The 26,280-nt window shown below is 44.7% G+C and overlaps 1 protein-coding gene across 3 annotated transcripts in view; it reads right to left on the bottom strand.

Moving 5' to 3' along the window:
* mpp2b (MAGUK p55 scaffold protein 2b) overlaps positions 1-25,964 on the bottom strand; it is a 51,255-nt gene extending 25,291 nt beyond the window's left edge. The window contains exons 1-2 of one of the 3 annotated variants that reach the window (XM_088906459.1): positions 25,847-25,964; positions 2,029-2,129 (exon numbers count right to left, since the gene is read on the bottom strand). In XM_088906459.1, coding sequence (XP_088762585.1) covers positions 2,029-2,129; positions 25,847-25,877 — 132 coding nt within the window. In that variant the 5' untranslated portion in view covers positions 25,878-25,964. Of the gene's footprint in view, positions 1-2,028; positions 2,130-15,858; positions 15,938-18,603; positions 19,003-25,846 lie in introns of those variants that run through there. The other 2 variants (XM_088906458.1, XM_088906460.1) reach the window with 2 other exon arrangements.
* Between the last annotated feature and the right edge of the window lie 316 nt (positions 25,965-26,280).

Here is a 26,280-nt window from a genome sequence, read left to right as displayed (position 1 = left end):
ATATTCTCACATTCCCATGTGTCCTGGCCTGGCTTGTACGTGGTTCTTGCATCTGGGAACACCGAAGTGCTTTTTTAAATGTCCTACAGCTAGATCTACGGCCATGCAAATTGTTTCCAAAAACCCATTCTGTTACTCTGATTCTTCGTTGCAGTTCAGTCATTAGGCACAGTCACAGATGGCAGAGAGCTTTTCGATAATGAAGGCTTCTCGATTAATCCAACCAGCGGGTCGCACGATTTTTTTCTTTTTTCAACCGCGCGCTTCACTGCTCCCGAAAGAGTCATTGCTTTAGATGCGGCCCACAGCGAGCAAATACTCTGTGTGTTTTTCACTGTAGCTCACCGTGTTGACAAATGACCTGGAACGTGTGTTGCCATCTTAGCACGCAAGTCAATAAGCTGGGCTACGGGTGTCCGTGAATGAATTGCTCAGTCCAAATGGCATGGCAAATCAAATTCAGCTCCATATTAAATAGCATGCATGAAAACATTTTCATTTAACTATAAATAATTAATTAGAACTAAAAATGAGCAAATTAGCATTAGCATTAGGGGCCCTAAACAGTCTGCCCATATCTCAATGTTCAGAGGGCATTCCTGTGTCTCTGCTTCTGTTTGGATCACAGGGAGAGCAGCAATAAAGTCACAGGGATGTTAACTAAGGGCACTGCTGTCCTTTCCTCCTCTTTCTTTGATCAGCAGCTCCTGTCACTGAGTTCCTCGGACAAAGGGGACGGACAAATCAATCGTCAGGTTCTACGCAAAAACAGAAGCACAAAGAGAAGAGGTTTTGCCATCCCAGCAGCTCTGACGTTAATGCTTTCTGATAGATTCCTCCCCAGAGAGCTCGCTTCTCCCTGGAAAAGCCACTTTCTCGTTCTCTCGGGACGTAAAGTCCACATGCCACTGCATTCCACAGCTTAGTCTCTGTCTTGCAGGAAGCAGACAAAGCCAGGAATAACAGGCGCAGCCTATCAGACATGGTTTTCAAGTGACGACGCTTTTAGTAACCTCACACTGAAGTTCAGACTGCTGCCTGCTTGACTTTAGCCCTGTGGATTCAAAACAGATCTCAGACACAAGCAGCATCAAATCTAACCCCCCCCTTCACCACTGCCACACACACACACACCCCCCCCCCCCATGACACCAAGATTACAGCTCAATTTTCATATCATCGCTTTCAAAACACACAGTACTATCAGCTGCTGAAAAAACCATCCCAGTTTCAGGCTCACTTGATTTTGTCATCTTTAAATGTGTCAAACTTTTGCGTCACAACAAAAACTTGACAGTTATTAAAAATGTGCATTTTTTTAAAAAATGAATGACTCTTTGGACTTGAGCTTATGATTGCTTGCATCTTAAAGGCAAATCCTGTTACTTTTCTGCGTTGTGTTACATGTGTATACCGATACCTTGTGTTTTACCCCCTTAAAATCAATAATATTTCAATAAATCAATGCATCCATAAATAAAAATATACACGGTGGGTCCCCCTCATATCAGCTCTCCTAATGGTCTGTAGGCAACTATGCGTCCCCGTTTCAAATTCACTCATTTCAGGTCTCACAGCTCTCATGACCCCTGGTCACCAGCTGCACTCTCCATTATTTAACGACAGTGAAATTCCTGAAAGAATTTGCAGACATTTCCATAAAGACTTTGTGTCTTTCAGTTCAGCTTTACCGGTGATGTCCGAATTTGAAATAGCAGTACTTCTCTTAGGCTTACTCAATGGGGTAAACCAGGATACATGTACTTCTAGCCTACAATATGGAACTTCAGCAGAAACAAATCACAAAATCAATTAGGAATTTAAGCCCTTGTAGAAGGGCAGTAGGTAGAGACAAGATGCTGGTTCTTGTCTGAACCAAATTTCCCAGAAAGCTGTGGGGATTGACCGTCCTCAGTCAACTGGCCAACTGGTGGAAGATCAGACCGCACAAGAATGGTGCCTAACCCAGCCCAGACTGGGGTTAGATGGAAACAGACTGCAGTAGCTGTACAAAAATGAATGTCTTACTATTGGGCTCTCCATTATCCCCTTAAGGAATATAAGGTCCAGGTCGTTGGCTGTGGTGGAGCTGGGAGAGTCGCTGAGGGTGTCCAGTCCTTGATGCATAGCTGAAAAGGGAAAAAAGAAAGGTTATTTTTGTCTTTTATCTATTTATCCAGACTAGACTGAACTGCGGAAGTTTTGATGCTTTGGAGAAGGGTTAAATGAATTTAAAAAAGCCATTTTAGTCCTTCCTCAGCTGGTGAGAAAAGGTGATGGTCGCATCTCTTTCTAGTTAATTAAACTCTGAGCCAAAAACAAAGGATTTTCTAAGCAATTTAACCTTGTTCACAATACAAAAACTTCCTCAGTTGTCTAATTAGGAAACGAGTATTAATTAACCTGTGCAGTTTCACAATGCTAAGGAGCTACTAATCCTGTTCCCAGAATTTAAAGGGAGTAAGAGCTCTAAAAAGACTTCTAATTCTGTATACAAAGTCGAATGTAGACACCACAAACAGCTGCTTTACCTTTATTAGTATTCATCAGCATGACACAGAGAACTGCGATCAGTAAAACAGCTGTATGCATGTAGGAATACACACGGGTGTACAGAGGGAATACCGTGTCGCAGTGAGTGTTAAGAGCAGGGAACCAGTCTGAAGTTTGAGAATGAATGACAATTCGCTTGTGAGTTCACAATGCTGAAGGTAGCAGAGCCATGTAAAGAGCCATCTAATTCCTCCTTTCATCTTTATAAAGTCAAAGTCTGCAGATAACTCATAGCGACAGAACACACACCACAAACCGAAGAGATTTTCTTGTAAGATATTTATCCACCTGTCTATTTGCATTGAAGGCACTGGTGCTGAGACTGGGAACAGATCTGGGAGATCAGGAAGTGAGCGGGAGAGAACGCGGACTTGTACAGCAAGTGCAGCTGTTCTGTAATAAATCATCACACAAACCCTACAGTTACAATCACACTAATTCCTTACACTTATATAGCATTTTTCTGGACACTCCACTCAAAGCGCTTTACAGGTAATGGGGACTCTTCTCCACCATCACCAGTGTGCAGCCCCACCTGGATGATGCAACGGCAGCCATAGTGCACCAGTCGGCTTACCACACACCAGCTCTCAGTGATGATGAAGCCAGTTCAGAGATGGGGGTTATTAGGAGGCCATGACTGGTAATGGCCAATCTGGACAGGATGCCGGGGTAACACCCCTACTCTTTTCGAGAAAGGGATTTTTAATGACCACAAAGAGTCAGGACCTCGGTTTTACAACTCATCCGAAGGATAGTGCCTTTTTTACGGAATAGTGTCCCCATCACTATACTGGGACATTAGGACCCACACAAACCGCAGGGTGAGCGCCCCCTACTGGCCACTCTAATACTTCCAGCAGCAACCTTAGTTTTTCCCAGGAGGTCTCCCATCGAGGTACAGACCAGGCTCCCACCTGCTGAGCTCCAGTGGGGCTGCCAGCTGTGAGTAGCAGGGGGATATGGCTGCTGGCTGATGTTGTCTTAATTTTGACTGCAAGTGCCAGTTTCAGAGGGCAGTGCAGGACTCAGGACACGCCATGCAGGAAGTTCAAGTTTCAGCACACGGCTGCTTAGGAGGAAAATCTTTTCAGCTGCGTTCCTTTGTTTCCTCTTCTTTCTTCTAGAGCTTGCCTCCCGAGCACACCCTCTGCCAGTCTGGGAAGAACCAGTTCTTCTAAGCAGATTCCCCACAGCACAGCTGCTGAGACCTCCAGGCTGAGGCCATGCCCTTTGAGAAAGCATCAGGAGACGTTTACTCAGAACGGGAAGCTGCAAAGGGTGACAATGAGGGCAGCACCGTGCCAAGTTTAATACAAAGAGCAGCTGCCAGTGGAAAAGGCACAGATAACAGGGAGGGAAGGTGGCTGTATATTAAAAAGCATTCTGAGCACATCTGTGAGCAGGGAGTTAAAAGGCACCTCTGCAAGAGAAAATGCCTGCAAACGAGAAAGCGACTGCAGTAGCTTGCCAATCAGTTCAGCAACTCCTAACCAAGCACAGCAACTCTTTTTACACAGATGGAAATAACAGTGCTGATTAAGGGAAAGCCATGGGTGAAAAACACTGTATTTTCAGCATGGATTTTATGTTATTCATGAGCGTTCCACACTCTGCTAGGAGGAGAATCTCAGACCCGGCAGCTGAAATGTGGGCACTGCCACTTACCCATCTCTCACTATTAAGTGCCTTTATATATTTACACACAATTTGTAAATCCGGAGCCTAATCCTTCCAGGGGGTCCCGATCGACAAATCTATAAAAAAGTGAGCTTTTCCTTTTCTGTTCAGCACAGCTTTGGAAAACTGGGTGGCTATTTTGGGATACAGACAAAAAGTGCTACAGATTGGGAACTGGGGTTAAAACGATTTGAAGGACACCTGGCTCCTAAGCGCTTGTCAGGGTTTTCAGGGGGCTTTTCCGAAGCGCAGCTGGGGCTACATGGCGCCCGTTTCGAAACAAGAGCAAGAATCAAACAGCCAACCGCGACCGGGCACATCTGAAACGTCCGGATCTTCATATTCTCACACTGCGAAAGAGCCACTGCAGAAAAGAGAGTCTGGCATCTCTTGGGCTTGGAGTTCTTTCTGCACTTTCTGAATCCTTACCCAACCCTTCGGCAATCGGTGGAGAGAGGGGTGTCAAAGCTCTGAAGGGTCATTATGTGAAGCTGATAGCCAACTGTTTGTTAAAAATATGAAAAGGGGGCATTCACTTGAAAGGCTTCTGAATGAGACGAGACCTCATTAACAGACCTTAAGCTGGATCCTTCAGAGAAGTCGAAGGCATGAGGGTGGATGTGTCTTATTTTCGCTGGAACACTCACAGGCCAGCGTCTATTCTGCAAGAGGAGGAAAGACTCAGCATCTACCTAAAGAGCTCTAATGAGCTGAGGCCCCACAAGCAGCCCTGCGGCACCTTCACTGACGCAACCAAATCAAATTGAAGGCTCGAGTCCTCACGTGGGGGGGGGGGGGGGGGAGGACTCTGTTTGGATAGCCCCAATTACCAAGGCCCTAATTCAGCTCCTGTTTTGTGTAGCCCAAAAGTCCCATTATCTGGGGGGCAGCTTTTTTCACCTTTCTCCCTGCACCCCCCCCATCGCGTCCAGCCTTCTTACAGCTCCGCAAAGACTGCTGGCCGGTGAGCACACCCGGGCTCAGCGCTTTGCCCACAGGATGACTGGCATCACAGAGGCGTGAACCTTCTCGCACTGACCCACCCTGTACTTAAACAGCGCTGCGGCAAATCTCAACACGCAGCAAGACCTCCGAGTTACAGCACTGGCATCAACCCAGACCTCCCACCCTGCACATTCTCCACTTCCTCAACTCGCAGCACAATTGCAAAGAAATTGCTAAGTGCAAAGAAAGTAGGCGAAACATCAAGCAAGCTGGTTGATGGTTGCTGTGTGCCAGCAGGCACACTGCTGGGGGACCAAGGAGTGTCTTGAGAGATAGAGCAAGAGGTTCAGTACCGATAGTGTCCCAGTAAAACTGCAATTCCTAAGACAACCACTAGAGGCCGCACTGCATCGGCCCTGCCATTGTTCTGAAGTGGCAATGTGACAACGGTTATTCCTGGTATGTGAATGATTAAATAAAAAGCTGGAATGTGCAGAAGGGGATCAACTGGCAGGGCAGTGTGTTAACGCACAGACAGGAACTGCTAGGCCATAAAAGACAAGGGTAAAGTACAGATTCAATTCAGGTTTAAAATCTGGTCAAGAGGAGGAGACTCAGTGGCTAAAGGAAAGTCACTTAGCTATAGATCCCGGGACTCGTCTGGAGCGAAGAGGTGGAATGCCGAGCATGGGAAGAGACTGACTAAAGAAGTTCTCGGATGTAAGCAGATGTTAACCCCTGCCTTAAGTCAAGAGAAGGACCTCAGATTTCTCAGCTCCACTGGAAGCCGGTGCAGAGAACCTAAGACTGAAGTCATGGAATCACAAGTCTTAGGTTTACTTGCTGTAGAATTTGGGCCATTGAGCTCTCAACATAAAGTGACTTTTCTCTTCTGTGAAATCCTGTTTGCCCGCTGACAGATTAAATCGAAACGGAGTGTTGTTTTTTTACTTGAAAGAAAGGGAGAGAAAGCCCGTTTTAATGACAAACGAACAGGCTCGGAGTGCTTTCTTCATCTCCACCGCGCCCTGAAACTGCCAGAACAGAATTACAGCATCTTCAGAAAGTGCATATCCCCTCAGTAATTACTGCTACTAAATAAAACTTCTCCACCTCGCTATCTCCATCTCTCTTGCATCTCATCCAGCGTGTTCAGTCTCCAGTGTCATCTCCACTACCCGACAGCTGTTCTTTTTGTCAAAAAACTAAACAGGAACATTGGAAAAAAACAGAAATAGCTCTTCTGTTCCAAGCTAGACTGCCCTCTTAAAAAAGGAGTGTTCATGTAGACAGTGAGAGATGTAGGAAAAACAAACTTTATTAAACTCAAACTGCAATTAAGGTTGGACTGTCTTCTCGCAAGAGTTTTGTCAAATTGAAGATGTGTGCAGCACTTAGCAGTGGTGTTTCTCTATCACACAGAGGCTGGATGGCAAAAATTCACTTTTACTACAGCAAACCTGGCCACATGCAGATGTCATACGATGAACAGGGGCAAAGTCAGAAGAGTGTTGCTAACACTCATGACTATGTTTACAGCATGACTGCACTTCATTACTAAAAGGCAGAACAATTAAAATGAAGTTTTCAACTCACCCAGCCAGAACAAAAAATTAAAAGGACAAAAGGAGGTAAAGGATATAAAATTCCTGGGACTTAATTACTGAATATCAGGGGATTAGTGTTGGCAAGACCAGGGGAAGGCAGGTGGACTGGAGCCACACATCAAAGCCTTCAAGCAAAGCAACTTCTGCTTCTTCCCCCCACCTGGAACATCAGGAGGAAGCCAGCACCCTGTCTGACGAGGGGACAGAACTCCAGCACTGGGCTCGACAGGAGAGACCAGAACCAGCACCCTGCCTGACAAGGGAACAGAACTCCAGTACCGGGCCCAAGAGGAGAGACCAGAACCAGCACCCTGTCTGACGAGGGAACAGAACTCCAGTACCGGGCCCGCCAGGAGAGACCAGAACCAGCACCCTGTCTGACGAAGGAACAGAACTCCAGTACCGGGCCCAAGAGGAGAGACCAGAACCAGCACCCTGTCTGACGAGGGAACAGAACAGAGTACCAGGCCCGACAGGAGAAACCAGAACCAGCCTATCCGACGAGGGGACAGAACTCCAGCACCAGGCCCAACAGGCCAGACCAGACTGACTGCAAGGCTGAGAGCTGAGACGGCCTGCTGCACTCCTCAGCTCCACAAGCAGGTCCTTCATACAGGCTTTGACACAGTGAGCCACACTGAGCACCAAACACGAAACCTGCAGCCACTGTTGAGGGGCCACTGGATGACAAAAACACGACTATTTTCGGCTATTTCCTGGCTGTACAGCCCCTGCAGGGTACAGGGGACCTCTTTTTTAGAAATAATCACACACCGTTTTAAGCGAAGACCCTGCGTTCCACTGTAAAGACTTTTTCAAATCTGCAAACCTTGGTTGTGCTGGAGTCAACCCTAATTCTCTACACGACCCCAATTAAAAGAGCCCCCTAAGGATGTTTTTCTGCTTCCGTGTGCTAATAAAAAGGTTTCTGTGCTCTGGCAGGGTATCCTGGGAGAGTAACACAGTACAGTACCTCCTGCTGTGCTGGGCTAGCATTTGCCCTAACCGAGGATGTTAATTAATATTTCTCCTAACCGCTGGGCAGAAGCAGGCAGCATATCTTTTTAGGCTGACTTAAATTTAAGAAGGGGGGGGGGGACAACCTTTCACTGCAGAAAATTAACTGCCTCTGCTCAGATGTCTGTGAAGTACAAAGGAAAGTCCTGTCAGATCCATTAGTCTTCCTTTGAAGTTTTATCCAGCAGCTCCCCTGAATGGGTCCTATAAGATGCTGTTGAAGGCTGGCTGGCTAGTAACTCCTTCAGGGAGATCTGATTTGCAACTGAATAGAGATACACAGTAACATTAAGTGCAGTTATAAATCACACATGCCAACTACTTGCCATGACCTAAAATCTATTTGGAAAATGACAACATGTCATGCTATGGACCCCATCCTTAACACCAATTACTCACGATAGGATGGCTATCTGGTCTAAAGGTGCTTTACAAATTAAAGGGCAATCAAAACTGAAGCACCGTCACTTGTATCTTAATTTATTGATTCGTCACTAAAACCCGTGGAAAAACATCCTGGATAAAACTCAGCTCACATCTCTTGTGACGTGCAATCAGATTTCATAAAAGCCACTTAACAGGCAATGATCCATGCAGAAGAGGAAATCACGTTAGTGCCAATGAGATACAGTTAAACTTCGACTATTACTTACAGATTTTAATGCTCTTTCTAATCCTTTTCACTTTCCCACCTACTGGCGGGCAAGCTGTGTGGGCATGCAGATGGCAACATGCACCGTGAATCTACAGCTTTAGGCGCACATTTCCCTGTAAACTAGCGCATGTACGACACAAAAGAGTGAAAAAATAAGTACAGCACATTGATCTAGCGAAACCAAGACAAATGCTTAGTTACACATTAAAGACTTGTGAAAAGGCGGGTCCTTTTGGTGAGTTTTGTTCACCATTTGTTCAATAAAGACATGGCAATGTAAAATGTTGTGTGTGTTGTTTGGTAATTAAGACTGTCTTTATTTATTATTATGACTTAGATGAAGAACAGATCAGATCACATTTTAGGAGCCATTCCTGCAGAAATCCTGATAATATCTAAGGGTTCACAAACGTTTTCTCACAACTGTGCATGAGCACACTAATACGTAGGTGGAATAAGGGAGCAATCAAAATGTTCTGCAAGTACAAGTGTACAAGATGCTGTCGCGCTTTGTATTTGTTATAACACTTAGTGTTTGATGAAAACTGCCCAGCCGAGTAAAAACACAACACAGAATCAAGAGAGAATTTGATTCACAAAAACTATACAACACTGCCATTACCGCAGCTGAAAAAAAACAGTTGCTGATGTACATGCAGAGTTCTATACACACCTGAATTAGAAAATAAATTAGGACTCTTCTTTTTCCATTTGGCAGTGCTACGAAAATGACTGACACTCTTTCAGATTGTTAAAATCACTTCATTACAGAAAAAGGCGGCTTTCTACGTGCATTAGTGAAAGCAGAATTGTTAATGTAAGTTGAATCAAGCTGTTAGCGGCTTTGTGAACAGAAAGACTTCATTGCCCCTGGCAAGAGTTTGTAAAGATAATGCTCAATTTTCAAAAACCTACCTGGAATGAGTAAAGGTGGGTCGTAAGATCTAATTTCTTCAAATGCTAACAGCTTTTTAAGGATGTGGCCAGGGTGCAACTTAAGCATCAAAAATATGAGAAATGGTATTCACAGAAGAACAGCCCAACGCATTGAAGAGCTCGCCCTAGTGTTTGATCAGTGTGGAGGATGTTGTGACACAATTCTAAACTGCTTTCCACTAGGATTACAGACATTGGTGTACTTCAGAATTGCTCTCCATTTAAACTAACTGCACTGACATCCTGCCTTTTGGGGGGCACTGCTGGGGTTGTCCTGGTCATATGGATCAATGTTAGACAGCAGGAACAGCTCACAGAGGGGGCATCACTGACCAAAATAAGCCATTTTAAAAATCATCATCTTTATTAACATAGTACTTAACAGTTTTAATCCTATCCTATATTATACTATATATTTATTAATGTGGAGTGGAGGAAGATGCAGACCAGATTTCTTTGGAATAAAGCTCTAAGAAAAGAATGTCAGTAACTTTGGCAGCATAAGCTTTATTCCCCACTGAGATACAAAAAGATGGAAGATGGAGTTCAACTCAGAACATCACATCTTAGGATCAATAAGCACTTAATTAAGAAACATTCCAGAAACAAGGGATCCTGGATTTTTTTTCCCTCCTCCTTAATTATTGGGAGCTGCCTTGAAACAGATCTACGCACATCACAACACCAAGCACACAATGCACAAGCACAGTATCACAGTATTGTGGCTCTTTGCATTATGGAGTGCCTCATGTGGATGCACAAACAGAAGGCTGATATCTGTACAGGTGAACAGGGTTATAGGAAAACTGGGCAATTCTACCATAGCCAGAAATCCTGAATAAGGCAAAGCTGTGTGTGGCTTCCACCTGTATTAATCAAATGAATTCCTACCGGTACCGTAAGGAAAGAAAATACTGCCTGACTATTGTATTTCTACACCATCCTGTGAAAATAATCAAAAACAATGCACACTTAGGCCAAACGCTTCATTTCATTGTCAACACACAATAGCAGCTGAGAGAAGGAACACCGAAACTGGGCCGCAGGGGGGGCTGACAGCATGGAGAACCTATTTCTGCCGTTCCTATCGCTGGAGCACTGAGGAAATGTATAGCTTCTTTCACGGGGTATTCAAAGCCGACGGAAGATTGACGGCACACAGCCCAAACAAGCAACCACTTGATTTTTCTTTTCAAGAAAAAACAAAATGTCACCTGTCCCAATGTACAGCTCAGTTAAAAAGGAGTCTTGACAGCTGGGTCAATTGTACTAATACATCCTTTGGTTAAACACTCAGTCTTCTTCACTGCAAAATTCTTAAAGACTGCGGATGGATGGGACTCTTGAGCATCTCAGTTTGTTCCCGGTACAAGTTAAGCCCTACAGCTCAGATCTCAGATAATTAGTTAATTAGTCCAGGCCATGTCCTAAGCCCGCTGGGACCAGGATAGCCAAAGCAGTGTCATGCAAGTGGATGAGCATCACAGAGTTTGGGTGGGACTGTCAGTCAGGATGCCCCAGACTCTTGCAGAAGCAGTGCCCCCCTGTGGCTGGCTACTGAAACACAACTGCCACCAAACTAATGGTCTAACTCAATCTTCAGTACAGAACTACTGGGTAAATGCAGTAATCATTACTCCTGCACTACAGTAACTGAGGCAGAAAACACAGACAACACACAAGAGACTGTAAAAAGGACTAGAGCTGTGGCACCAGCATTATTTGCAGAACATGTTAACATTTTAAGAATAGGCAGACCAACATTCTGTCCCAAGAGGGCATAGCTTCAACAAACATTGAAGATACGATCGTTATCCAGCACTTCTGTCGGTTGGGTCATCCAGATGTCAAAATCCAGGCTCCCAAAGGAGGTTCTCTTCTTCCAGCTTAAACAAAGCAACCATACCAAAAGAAGCATTTCAAAGAGGCGGTCAAAGGAAACATAAATATCAGCCCCTGGGTCTTGATCGCATCAGATGGAGCAAGAATATCTGGAAAGGAAACACGCACTTTGAGACTTAATGATGTCAGAGTGAGAACCCAGGAGAAAGCAGAGCTCTAAAGCCAGCTGCCATGAGTGGATTGCACAGTACATGACCACGACTTCTGAGACGACACCTCCGCAAGCTGCCAGACAGTCTGCAGATCTGACACCGGCCTTATCAATCACCTTCAGCTTCGTAGAGGACTGTCATCCTTGACTGTGAGGGATAATGAATGAATCAATTACTTTAAACACTTCACAGTTCACATCTCTCAGCTCATGCAAGGCAACCACACCAGGGGAAGCCAGACAAGTCATTTATTTCGAAGACATGGCAGAAGGAAAACTTGAAGAAATTGATCAATATGAACCCCCGGGAGACTGGCACTTAAACTGAACCCAGAAGAAGGAAGATCATCCTGGAAAGAGCCCAGGGCTTTGAAACCAAAGGATGTCAGAAAGAGGAAATAAAGAGTGTCTAAAAGAGATCACCATGACTGGACTGGGCAGCACATGACCTGGTATCTCCAGAGACAACACCTGCTCAAGTGTGCAGATCCCATACTGGCCTGATCAGTTCCCTTTGGGTTCAAGGAACACAATCATGCTTGAGCATGAGGTATACCCAATAAGCATGACCTACACAGGGGGTCATGCAATAACCATTTCTGTATCCCCTTACAAATGCAATGCAGTTGCCATCTGAATGCCATTATTGTACACAAGCACAGTGGTCTAGTGATTGGGATTGCTAGCTTTTACACAGGCAGCCTAAGACAAAGCATCTTTTACTGAGTGAGGGGCGGGATTGTCCCAGTATAAATCGTTCTGGCTCCTGTAATCTGTAGCCCTTCTGATGTTCCAATTTTCTGATTAGAATCAAATGAATGACTGATGATTTAAAACTAATTTTAAACTTCCCTATTTATCATGTACTTGTCCCAGCCTAACTATAGATAAAAGACAGTGTCATATTGCAGTGGATTACACTGGTTATACAGGGACATAGAACCAGAAAGCTCTCCTAATCAATGCTGTCTGTCTATGAGACTCACGGCGAGAAAAACTGGAGAATGGAGAAAATCATGCATGGATCTCATCCTCCAATTCCAGCCAATATGACCGACACATTTAATCATTAAACCAGGAATATAAGCAGCACCACAAAATACTAATTGGCTGTTGACGACCAGTTTCTAAGAGAATTTTCTGAAGTTGCTGTCCTTACTATTTTGAAAGACAATGCTGTGAGTGACTGCGATTCTTATTTAGAATGATAAGGATCCACATCTATTGGCTTTTGTCTACAGAACACCCAAAGCTTCCCTACAAAGTTATACTGCTGGTAAATGAAATTGCCTTTATATATATACCGAAAGACAGCTATGGAAAGATCGGATCATTCAGTTAGGCTTTGAGCTGACACTGCTCCATTTCCTCAAGCCCTGCCTTTCAGAGCTTGCTCCACAGGTAATCAACCCCGGTCAGGGCTCCAGGCCAGCTCCTCTGATTGTTTTACTGATGCCTACAGGACTGATCTGCTTGCTCTAACAAAGTCCCACAGAGCAATGAAGTGAACTGGAATAGTCCAGGCATCTACAAATACACAGATGAAACTGTTCCCAGTTTCCAGTCAGGAGTACTTGAGGTTTAATATTATTGACTATTTGGTTTTAGCACACTGTGCATAAGACCATCATTGATAATGAGACCTTGACCACTCAGAAAGAGCTCAATGCTGTGCTTTCATGTAAAATGCATCTTAAAGTGTGGCTTTTAAAGGGGACCTGCAACACTATTTTTATATTTCGGGGATAGAAAAAACTGGCATTGATGACTGCATTTCAAACCACAATGAAAGTAAAATATACACAGTAACATGCAAGACCTGCAACTCCATATTCTGCGATTCAAAACCAGGCAGCAAAACCTCCGGTGAGATGAAGCAGCCCTATTAAACTGTAAACAAGCAGGCTTGTGAATACATCTCTTTTAATCTAATAGAGATATTGCTCTTGACTTCGAGACAAAGACAGCTTACTTGTTAACTCTGCATGCAGATCACGTTGGAACATTTCTGCTGTGAATGGTCTGCTGCACAACCTCTACATTGCATTACATCAGTTATTACAGTGACTAGTGAGCAGGAAGGGCCACATTACGTCGCAATTCATGCGATCTCTTGCCTATGGAGAGACCAGGGGGTAGCGACAACATGGTAACTGTCCAGTGCTTTCACAATTTTTGTGCTTAATTCAGGATATGTAAATAATATTTTGTTACCGACATTTACAGTAATAACCAGTCTGAGTAACTGAGACCGAAGTTCCCCTTTAGATGCATGACCACAAAAATCAAGCATCCTTCACTAAAGAGATACAGAACATCTGCTCTCAAGCATACCTTAGAAAATATGTTATTTGCTCGTGAGACAGCTCTGTTTTTGTGTACAATTAAAATGACTTCATTTCTTTCACTCTCAAGCTTTTAGATTCCAGTGGGAGCAGCACTGCCAGTGAAGCTGATCTTATTTGTTATTCTAGGCAGATGTGGCTTTTCCTAACTTCACAGGGCTTAAATCATTATTTGCATTATCAGAGCCAATGCTAAGAATCTGCTGGAAAAATCTGACAGGACCTGCATCAGATGACATCCCAGGTGCAGGTAGCTGCTTGAGCTAGCAGCTTGCAATGCGAGGAGGAGTGTTCAGGCAATAACAGCCTGTTGGGGTTCTGTGATAGGACACGCTTAATGACTGTTTCTCTCAGCAAAGAGCTTACTCAATAGACTGTGTGAATGCACAGCAGCTGAAGAGTAATGTTATCAGAAATGAATACTTTAAAGGGTTCATTTTATATAGCACCTTTAATGTAGCACCATCTCATATTAATGTGACTGTTAATTATGTCATTGCCGAGGGGTTTTTCCTAAAATATTAAGTTTTTTTTCCAAATGATCACTTGTAGGAGCTACAAAAGCTACTGCCGTCATGACTTTAAAACCTACGTGTAGGTCAACTTGCCATGAACTAGCCATCTCCTGTAGAGATGTACCTGCAGCACTATAAAGGAGACAGTAACAGATGTTTTTATATTGGTGAAGGAGGTTTTTCACCTTGCTTAGAATTGCTCAAAGCCCCATTGTGCACTAGCCAGCATGGGAAGCACACTTAGAAGAAAAATACATGAGATTTTCATGTATCCACTTGGGAGAATCCATTTTATCATAACAAGTAGCGAGACTTTGCTTGCAATTTGTTGGGACATGCCTTGTCAGTTCAGTTCTTCGTATTGCCATGACTGAGCTAACAGAAGACCATAACATAACATCACTTTATTAGCCCTATACAATTTCTTGTATTAGGAATTCGTCTTTTTGCATACCCCTGCTTGCTCTCCATGAGACACACAGACAGGGAGAGAAGCTTGGGGTCAGAGCGCAGGGTCAGCCATTGTACAGCGCCCATGGAGCAGTGGGGGTTAAGGGCCTTGCTCAGGGGCCCAACGGAGTAGGATTCCTCTGTCGGCTGGGATTTGAACCGGCAACCTTCCGGTCACAGGCACAGATCCTTAGCCACAGAGCCACCACTCCACCCCCAGATTACCAGGAAGACCCAGAGCCTGTATGCTGTGATTAAAACCTCAGGATCATTGAAACCATCCGTAAACCAGCTTGTCTTCTTTCTGAATGTGTGCCTTTCCCCCTGCCCTTCCAGCAAAGTGCCCACAACTGGTGTTTCAAATTTGAATAGAGAAGTAAAAGCATAAAATCTAACTAAGTGCTGTAGGATATCCCTGTGTTTTAGAAGATAATGTATAGTTTAGGCTTAGCTGATCTGTGTTCTACTGTGGTATTGCTATGGTGACGGTAATTCGAAACGAGAGAGCAGGAATAGTGAGCAACGCATGCTGGGAAAATCTAATCTTCACGCCTAAGGTCACGATTTTCAAACACAAGTCATGCTAAGCGTCGCTGATGCCTGTGAAATGTCTGACAAGCTCTCCCATCCCGTTAACAGCGTCAAAGACAAATACGTTCACTTTCCTTTACAGACTAGGTGAACCAAGGCCAATGAAGGTGAAATTCAAATCCTCATAATTTAAGGATAAACGCAGCAATACAGAACATTTACACAAAATCTCTGCTTAAAAACCCTCATGCAAAGATAGGAGCATTTGCGTATTTTGCTTGTTCTCTTTTTGTACAGTGCATGTGCTTCTTTTTTTTTACCTTTAGTTTTGCATGAGTTATCAACATCAAAGGCTCATTAGTATACACCTGCACCGGATGTCTGTGACGATTGCTTTTGAACTGATTTCAGGCCGTAGAAGAAGGAACAGGCAGACTCAAACCAGGATCTTTGTGTAGGGAACCTGGCTGCCAGCTCGCTCCTTCTGTAAACCAGCACCTAGCATCAAACCCCGCCCGCCTCTTAAAGAGATCATCTTCCACATGTTCTGCTAGCAAATCCCTCTACGCACCTCAAGGTTTGGCTGCAGGGGCTCTCTCTGACAGGTCCGTGGGCTGCTCGTGACTCAGTCTGAGCAGTATAGAAGGGCAGTCCCTCATCTGGGAAGCAAACTATTGACGAGGCGTGAGGTTTTGCAAGACGTTCCGCAGGAGAGTAAACAGCAAACCTCTTTGGCCAAGGCTCACAGTCCAGCGGCAGTGAGCATCTGCAGTGGGCCTGTGGATACCCAAGGCTCTGCCATCTGCTTTCGTTTCGCACAGCGTGTGTCTCTGCGGTCCACAGCCTTCTGAAAGACTGGACATCCCCTGCTTGCACAGCCACACATCTCTGCAGTTTGCAGAAGTGGAACTGGTGTTTTTTATGTCTGTCTTTGCTGCTAGATGTCAAAACCCTACTGTCAGTACACATGCTTAACAGCTAACTGTGCAACTCCTCAGAACTGTACTTTTCCCTACATTGATTGTTCTTACAACGCATTTATTATTGTGGTTGTTACTATTTATTATGAACCGTTTTGTAATGTAGTGGCTACACTGTGTGGTGTTGTCTGCTGTACTGCGTATGTCCTGAGAGAACAGTAAGAATCCCAATATACATGTACATATGGCAATAAAGTCCTCTACTCTACAATGCTTTTCTAATGTTTTTAAGACACCTTTAGGGTATCTGTGTCTTGCAAAACCACAACGGGCTGGAATTGGACATTTACAATTATGGCAGGTACTGTAGCTGCTTATTAACAGCAGTACTGCTCAAAGGCAGCACCAGGTATACTGGTCAGCCTTTCTTTCAACCTCAATTTCTGGAGGGTCTCGCCTCTTCTGCTTATTGTTCCAACCCGTGCACTCAATCAATGATCCTAATTATTTCCTTATGAAATATGCAGGACTCTTCATAGGGTCTTTAACAGTGGATTACTAAAAACTTTCATTTTAGTAAAAAAATGTTACTCATAAAACACCTCAGAGGCTGTCTAGAAGAGTTATAAATAATAAGACCGGTTATTAGTTCTATAATTGTGGTTTACTAGGCCTTCTATTTAACTGCAGTTTACTAGGAATTGAAGTTGTGTAGATTATTAAAACATCCACAGATATTTTAGTAGTCTTTAGGTAAGATCAAGGTTAGGTATTTGTTTTACAATTAGGATGAACACCACTCTGTATCTACAGCAGCTTTATAAGCCCTCTATAGAACTTAATATTAAGTAAATTAATAGAATATCTAGGAACCATTTATTTATACATCATAACCTAACGCATTAGCAGTGTTCTCTTCTGCATGATCCACAGACTGGTCTGAATTACAGTCTTGTGGAGAGATCTATCTTGTAATTATAGGGGTACAGGCTCCAGGATGCCCCTTAGTTACTTGGAGAGTGGAATGTCGCCTATCTCCAAGCAGGCACCACAGGGGGCTTCTTATGTTTCCAGCAATCTTTCAGTGCTTGGAATTCTGACTTCACTTGCAAACCAAAGACCGCTGAGCTTTCAGGAAAGATGTCTGCACTATTAAGCTGCCAGGGTTAAACAGTACTGAAGTGCACATACTACAGGTGCAATACAGTCAATGATTATAACCTCCCACGGATTATGGAAAAGTGCCAGAAGCAAGGAAGGCTCCAGTGAGAGTGTGAAAAGTTCAGAAGACACCGCTGTTTAAACCACGTCAGAGGTGGTACAGAGCTCAGGAGAAAACACACAGCCTCTGAGCTCTGCACCAGGGCTCAGGGCTCAGGGCTCAGGGCAGAATGGGCCTGCAAAACAGTCCTGGGAAGGATACCGAACCTACTGTGAGAGACACATTTGCTACAACTATACAAGAGCTCATCACGCCCTGAGAGTCTGATGTTTAGCCAGGAAGAAACATAAAATTGCCTAGCTCTATAATCGTATATTACAAATACAACATTCCAAAAAAACAGAAAAACAAGAGAAAAGGTTGAGAACCAGTGAAGATCTGGCTTCAGGAGGTGCCAGATGCACCCAGAATTTTACAATCATCACTGCCGTATTTTAAAGAAATACAAACGGTCTCGGCTTCCCTGAGACACTTCACCATGTCTCCTCCACACAACAGACAGAGATCACAACCTGATGTACTTGCCAGCAGCTTAGCAAGTGCGTTTTTACCAAGTCTCTGGACCAAAGCGATTTCATTCACAATATCAAGCCTGTTCAGAGCCAGATCACACTCATACAACCACTACCGGGAAAACCTCCTCCCGATCTTGCACGGCAGCTGAGACCCTGTGGTGTGACGCCAGGCTAAACATAGCACACAATACGAAACAAACATCAGAGCTCACAAGCACTCCTGACAAAACAGGTATGCCACAGTGCCAGGGGCACATCAAATCACACATGGGAAATACAAATCAATACAAAAATAAGATCTTGAAATTGACGAGCCTTAATGCATCAGAAATCCATTTCAGGCACAAAACAAGCTGACAGAGGCCGGGGTATTCTGTCTAAACCGAGAATCTCCTTGCCTCAATTCACTACTTCTGTGCGAGCTCACCTGGGCCGCTACACTTTCAACCCGCTGACCTGACACTTGAAAGAAACTACTTCCCTAACTGAGCTCGAGCTAATCCTGCAATTTCTGCTCTGATCCCTCGCTCTGAGCCCCAGTCAGCCCCGAGACACTGGCACTCCAGGAACACGGTGCTTTTTTCAATCCTCCAACCCAGTGGAAAAAAGCTGCCTCCACCAGAGCTCTCTTCCTCCTCCTCCTCCCCACCACACTTTACCTTCTCTGCTCAGCTTCAGCTCCGAGCCCTCCGAGGAGTTTAAAGAGCCCATCTCCCCCAGGGATAATCTCCTCAAGAGGCTGCTGGCCATGTCACGGCTCGACGGGGACGGGGGGGGCGGAAACACAGGGAGAACAAGCGATCTCTTGCTGGAGCTCGGCTTTAGCTCAAGCCTGTCTGCTCGGCTGAGTTTTCCTTACGAGCCTGGGCACCCTCTCTCTACCAGCTTTCTGCAGGGAAGGGGCTGAGCACTCACACTGACATCTTCCACAATGTCTTAGGGAAAGGGAGGGGTGGGGAGGCTGAGGAGGAGTTAACTAAGCACTGGCTGCGTCTTGGCAGGCATGGTTAATAATAGTAAGTGTAGTAAACAAGGCCCCTCCCTCTACTCCCCACCCACAGTGACCTCATTTGCCCACACTGTCCAATCACCTCGTCACACCGTTTCCAGCCCCACCCCCCTGTTTCTCCACACTGATAACAAGTGGCAGCTATACTGTACACCCAGTTCCTTGGCACTAAACACCGCAATATCCGATCAGATCTGGCAGAAAAACAATTAAGAGGCGGGATGCTTTGTTGTTTTCATCTCCTAAAATGTAACTGGGGGCTACGTGCTTCTTTTGCGTTGGAAAAGGCTCTGCTGCTTCTTGCACCCTGACAAACACGCTTCTGCCTTTAATCAATAAAATCCTTTTTCTACGTAACAAGTGTCTCAGCCGAGATCTTATTAAGCGCTGCTCTGCACAGCACCCACAGGGCAAAGAAAAAGGGGAACGAAACCTTGCACTGACATAGTAATGACTACTTTTGCACCTCTACAGAAATTCAGGTCCTCCGGATCTATTTAGGTTTGAATGAGGAGCCCTTTAATTCAGAGAAGTATACATGACCATCTTCTGATTTTTGTTCCAAATGACCTCTGTATTACACACTTGATGATTTAATCCAACTAATACTTGGTTGGGTTTGCTCTCTGATTACTGAGCTCAGCTCTGAGCATGCTGGACTGAAACTCAGAAGGCACTGGAGGGACAGACCCTGGTTTGGGAGACCCAGTCTAGGAGGAATGGTCCTGTCTGAGTTATAAAGAGGCCTAAACTCTTTGTTTGGCTAAATTCAACCCCACCTGAACATCTCTGACCTCCTGTTTGCTCCCCTCATCCATCTGGCATTCAGAGCACAGAACAGGGACCTGACAGCCCTGTTATCCTTCGCTCGTATAGTGAATCTCTACATCGCTCGTGATAGTGCTGTAAAATATGCACGTAAACAGATGTAACAGTGTTTCTGGACAGGGAGGTGCCCGACAGGCAAGTGAGGGAACAGATCACTATCGGGGGTTTTTCAGCTGAACGTGTCACACATTCCAATATTGCATATCCTACCCTGAAGAGAATATTGCTGGTGCCTAACATTGCATTCTTTGAGATGGTTTCATTTGTAGCTTTTGGGTCATTATATTTTCATTAAACTAAATTGCTGTATGTTCCCTTTATCCTAATTATTCTTTAAGGCTCTGATTATCCAGAACGATTATAAAAATATATTCCTGTATTTATGATTTTAGCAGCTTCTAGTTCCTCACTAAAATCAGAAACTCAGCAGAGGGATTACACTAAATGAGATCAGACAGGGACTACAACAAGAAGCATTTTTCCTCTGGCAGTGGAATACCAGTTGCTGGAAGGAAGATGTTTTTAAAAGCACAGAGCTATCATTATTTGTCACCTAGAATATATATATAGTTCACAGTAAAGGATTGTATAAAACATAGCATTTTCAGCTGTCTGACCTGTCCAGTGTGAATGTGGGTTGATCCGTCGTATGAAGAATAGTATCAGCACTGTGCACATAGACAGCCGTTTTCACCCGCTGGATTTCAGGGTTTTACAGATGAGAGGATAAACACAGCTGAAGCACAACTCCCTCTGCACAAGCTATGCTCCACACAAGCAAATCACGGGGAAAGGAGAGGATCTGAGGATTTACTGCCTTTTTCCAGGTGTGAAAATGGAACACAGTCGGTTGTGCCCTTGCTCTTTCGAAAAGCACCCCAATATCTTTAACCACCAGTCAGGACTGCTGTCAGGACCTCCGGTTAACTTTGCAATTTGTACCACAACATGTATAGCCCACTACAGGAATTTCCTAACGGCTGGCTGCAGTCTGGTTAATACCAATTGGATTTCTTGCTTTTCTAGCTGCACATCTAGGTACTGTATTAGCATATGCACGTACTTAATGTTTGCACTGCAAAAGTAGCTATATGAAACACCTGGGAACTAACAGTTCTTTCTAGTTTCCATGACTCTCAGAAGGTGCAGGTGTTTCCAGGACATCACACACATTTCCAATCTTCTGTGTTGCACAACCTTCTGTACAGAATTGATTTTCAGAAGTGTGAAAATGCTGTTTGGATATACGCACAAAGTACATTCAGTATTTGCAGGCTGACTGCAGCTTCAGTAACTGAAGAATATCCTGCTGCATAGGATATTCTTCAATGACACTACCCAATGCCATGAATACCAATTCCCCACAACCCCTGAGGGGGCCTCTCCTGAGGAGTTTTCTGATCAATAAGCACCATGTAACCATGTGATCAAGCCTGGCTGAATGCCACCCTCTCATTTGTAATGCTGCTTATGCAATTATGCAAAGACGTACTTTCATTTCAGCTCCCACTAAGTGATGAGGAGACTACAGAAATATGTACCAGGATGAAACACATGATAAAGGTCAACTGAACAGTAATAAGCCATCTCATGAGTAATCCAATCAGCCTCTGGCATTTTGGGCTTTTTTTTCCAAAACAATCACATATTGTTCATTTCTGAAGAAATGGAGCGAGACAAAACTATTTATTTCTTCAGCATCAGTCTCGCTCGTCTTCAAGCAAGGATATTGGGAGGAAAAGGTCTTCATCTCATCCCATTCTTGCACAAATTAAAAATTATGAACACTGTCACCTTGCTCTCATCAGTTCCTGTCTCACAGCAACAAGCTGACACAATGCCAATCTTTATCATGCTCTTCCTCAGGGCTAAGGTCACACAATTTAAAAGGGGGTATCGGGGATTCTAAGAGGCTCAGCCAGCAAAAGGCATTCAACCCAGACTTAGCTGAGTTCTGTTATCCAGATGTCAAGAGATTGAGCCAGAGAGATGACACTGGCCGGCCAAAAACTGGGACTGCCCAAACAGTGGCAGCCAAATGGCTCAGTGATGCAAAGAAGTCGGCTTAACTGCCAACAAAACGGCAACACCCTGCAACTTCCTGGGCATCTCGAGGCATGCGATGACATCATCGCGGGACACACCTCTCCTCCAATCAGCATTGACCCTCCTGTACATCGTGGTGAGCCTTGTAGCACATTTCCTCATCCTCCCTGTGCAGGTACAGGGGTCGTCACTGTGAGCCCAGACACAAAGAAGCAATCGGCAGTTTCGCATTGGGCAGACAAATCAACAAAATAATTTAACGAACAGGCATATATCAGCTGCAGCTAAGAGCCTTTGTTCACTCTATAGTTCCCAACAGCTTTATTTAGATCCATCTTGACCAGCAAGGTCTTGCCCAGCTAAAACAAACACCGCGGAGCCTGGCACATCTTAACAAGACAGCATACTAAAATAAAAAACATCTACAGCCAAATATTACAGATCGTCTTAGAATAACCAAGCACAAATTATCTGTAAACACACAGCAAGCCCTCACATTTGTAGCCCATTATTTCTCCCTCTGTGTCGACTCTTTCAATTTCCTATGCCTGGCATTCTTCCCAGGCCATTTCAGAGCAGAAAACTTTCAAATAGATGGGGAGTGGATAGCAATTCTTTCTTAAATAATGTCAAAAGTCCCCCAGTGATTTCGACTCGGCGCCGTGCTTTGTCATTCCAAAACCGTTCTGTTGATTTATTAAGCTCTGGGCTGCTGCGTCTGTATCTGCAATTGCAAGTTTGCCTGTTGCTTCGGAGTGGGTTGGAGACGCACTGCGTCCTGATACAGGCGTTGATTAATTGGCCCCCAGGCCTGGTAACCTAAGGGTAATCAGATAGGCCTTCTATTAAGTATCTTTATTTGGCTGATGCATTTATTTTTTAGTGACTTACAATTCATCAGGTGGATGCTGTGAGTGCAGCAAGGCAGTGCAGCGGTTAGCATTGCTGTCTTGCAGCACTGGGGCCCTGGGCTCAATTCTGGGCCTGGGGTGCTGTCTGTGTGGAGTTTCTCTGTTCTCCAGGTGCTGCAGTTTCCACCCACAGTCCAAAGACACACTGGCAGGTTAATCAGTTTGGGGGAAAACTGGCCCTGGTGTAAGTGTAACCTGTGTCCAGTGCAGAGTGTATCCTGCCTTGCGCCTGTCGTTTGCCGAGCAAGGCTCCAGCTCCCCCACAACCCGCTATTGGATGAAGTCGCTACAAAATGGATGGACTGCTTTACAAATGCACCCATTTATACAGCTGAGTATGTTACTCCATCAGTCCGGGAGAAGCGTACAGCCTTCTAGTTACAAGTTGACCACTGCTGCTCCTACAGTCTGCTGGAGACCATAATATGCAATTCAGCTGCTGACAAATCCCCAACCACCAGTGCTGGATTTCCCATTAGGCACTGTAGGCACAGCGTCGAGGTCCTAACGATTATTTTATAAACGATAAATCTATCGACTATTTTTATCGCTTAATCTAACAACTAATTTCGTCCAAAGAATGCAAGTAGGCATATGAATGTTTTCTATCTTAAACTGCGAGTTACATACACGCTTATTCATAGACGTCGTGAATACAGCTGCTAGATTATGTTTCTGGATCCAAGGGGGATGGCTTGGCTACATATCTTGTTAAACAGGCATAAAGAGGCTACATTCTGTTTGTAAAGCATAAAATAATACCAATTGGAAGCACAGGGAAGCAGGGGGACAGCAGCTCATATCTCTTGAAGAGGAGACTGAAGTGGAACAAACATACTATACCTTTGGAGCCTTGATGTTTGAAATAATTATATATATATGAAAAGTTAAATACTTCTGTAACAGTCAATTTTGGCACCGCTCTGTTCTGAAGGCAATCTCTGCACAAAGAGCAATCTTTTTTTTAATTACCCCTGTTTGTTTTTGCTGTCATCCCATGTAGCCTCTCTATCGATATTTGGAGGGACCTTCCTCGGCAGAATGAGGTGCAGCTGCCGCCATGATTAACCTACTCAAAACCTGTACAGAGCATCCTATTAAAGGCGTGCAACATGGGGCAGGAGGGGGCGATTAGTCGATTAAGAAGAGACAGATCACTTTATTGGCCATATACAATTTCTTGCATTAGGAATTCGTCTTTTTCACAGACCCCAGCTTGCTCTCCATGAGAGGCACAGACAGGGAGAGAAACTTGGGGTCAGAGCACAGGGTCAGCCATTGGACAGCACCCCTGGAGCAGCTGGGGTTAAGGGCATTGCTCAGGGGCCCAACGGAGTAGGATTCCTCTGCCGGCCGCGGGATTTGAACCAGCAACCTTCCAGCCACAGGCGCAGATCCTTGGCCACAGAGCCGCCGCTCCACCCCCAATACGTCCAGATTATTGGGTTTGTGTCGATTAGTCGCGGCAGCCCTACTAGGGCCTACGAAGGAGGGAAATACTGTGACTGACGAAAAACGAGCTGAAACACCATGCTTGCGAGGTGCTCCAAATCAATAGTCATGCGCCCTCTAGCGGCTATTCTAGAGACTGAAAGTGTCGAAGTGAGGGTCGCTCGGCCCGCTCCATCAATCACGTGGTTAAGCATGAGAAGGGTTTCAAGTGCATCTCGTCAATCGACGTCACTCAAATGGCGTTTACCCCTCTTTTTGCACATTTCGAAGTGAAAGTGCTGAGGGCCTATGAACACCAGAATCTGGCCCAGCCAGCCACTTCTGTCTGCCTCATTCCTGCCATTTTCTCAACCCGTTATCCACACCAAATGCTGATCATCACGGTCCTTTATACGGTTCTGGCTGTTGTTTTGAGAACTTTATTTTTGAGCCATTTTGTAACAGATTTATTTTGGCACTTTCAAGACATGTCTATTGCTAAAAATAAACATAAGCGTACCAAGTTATTTTAAGTCACCCACATGTTCCTACCTGCACTCGAATCTACTCATGCACATGCGGACAAAAACGATGAATAGGAGGAAATTACAGTGACAAACACAGTATTGCCCGGTGTTCAAGTCTGTTGTTATGACTTTAGTAGGGAAAGGATTAGATACCTTGAACTCTAAGGGAAACTCGATCCACTTTTTCTGTGTTTTTCCACGAGCTCGTCCATTCCAGTTAGTTAATAAAAGCACACGATCTTTAATGGCGAAGAACTTGGTCAGTACAAACAGAATCAAGCACGCCGTTGTTACCTCGAGAAAGCAGGCAATATATTGATCCATCGATTATCTGAGTCACATAAAAAGCGTATGAACATTTAAACTAATCATAATAACACATCAGAGAGCTAGAAGGAAAAATCGTCATCGAGATTCACCACCTACCGTAAATTAACCGCCATTGCAGCGCTTCCTGCAAAGAATGCGCGGACTAAGACACGCCCCCTCGCACATGCGCGGACTAAGACACGCCCCCTCGCACATGCGCGCTGTGTTTCCTCGCCGTGATTTTACCCGTCGCCTAGAAGAGAAATTTTCCAACCGAAACTTCAACGTAAAAAGCAATGCCATAGGTTGGCAGTTTGGAAACTGGGCACAAACCCTGAGGCTGAACGCACCTTTTACGAAAACGTATTGAGCTGTAGTGGAAACCTCGAATTTACAGGAGTATCTCAGTTAGGCACCATCCCTCCAAACACGACTGAAAATACAATGCACAGTCCACACCATCAAGTAGGACTCCATCGACCCAGGGACTGTCATAGCGAAGGGAGATCGCAGATTTTCTCACGCATATTAGTAGAAATATTATTGTAATAACTTGTATTTTACAAGTTGTTGTTCTTTTTCATATTTGGACATTTTTCAAACACGTACTTATATAGGAATGTTAAATGATATTGTTTTCTTAGGGAGGTGGTGAGATTTTAATTTCAGTTGTGCACTTTTTTACGCGATAAATTGAATGGTGGGTTGATTAATCGGACCTTCAAGACAGCAATGGTCCCAGCCCTCGGTTGGGATCAGTGAGGAATCGAGTTGACATCAAAGCCGCTCATGTCTCACCCCTCTGCAGCACACCATCTCAGAAACGAGCTCCTGCACTTACCAGAATCAGAGCTGGGCGATGCCACGGGCATGATCTCAATCTTGTGTCCTGTGCAAAACCTTCCACACCGCACTCACAGCGCCAGGCAGCTGCGTGGGGAGAGACAGCAGGGTTACATACTGTACAAAGAGAGTAACGCGATGCATCAATTCTACGGTTGCACCGTGTAGGGTCCCGGCAGCTAAAACCACAGCAGAGTGCAGTGAAAGGGAGCTGAATGAGAATTTTATTTTTTTGAAGTCAATATACAGTATCATCTCGTAACGTGCTACCGTGGAAACCCCGCAGAATACTAGAGCTCCATCACCGAGCATCAAGGAGAAAAGCAGGAGCACGGGAGACAGGAATGTGTCAAACGGGATGGGAACGACAGGGAGCACGATGGACGTGACAAGAGGGGGAGACAGGGCCTGGAGCTCTGCTAACACAATTTG

The sequence above is a fragment of the Atractosteus spatula genome, chromosome 26 (genome assembly GCF_055471065.1).
Source record: "Atractosteus spatula isolate fAtrSpa1 chromosome 26, fAtrSpa1.hap1, whole genome shotgun sequence".
NCBI lineage: Eukaryota > Metazoa > Chordata > Actinopteri > Semionotiformes > Lepisosteidae > Atractosteus > Atractosteus spatula.
Note: the sequence above shows the minus strand (reverse complement) of the source record. Positions and strands in the feature narration are given on the sequence as shown.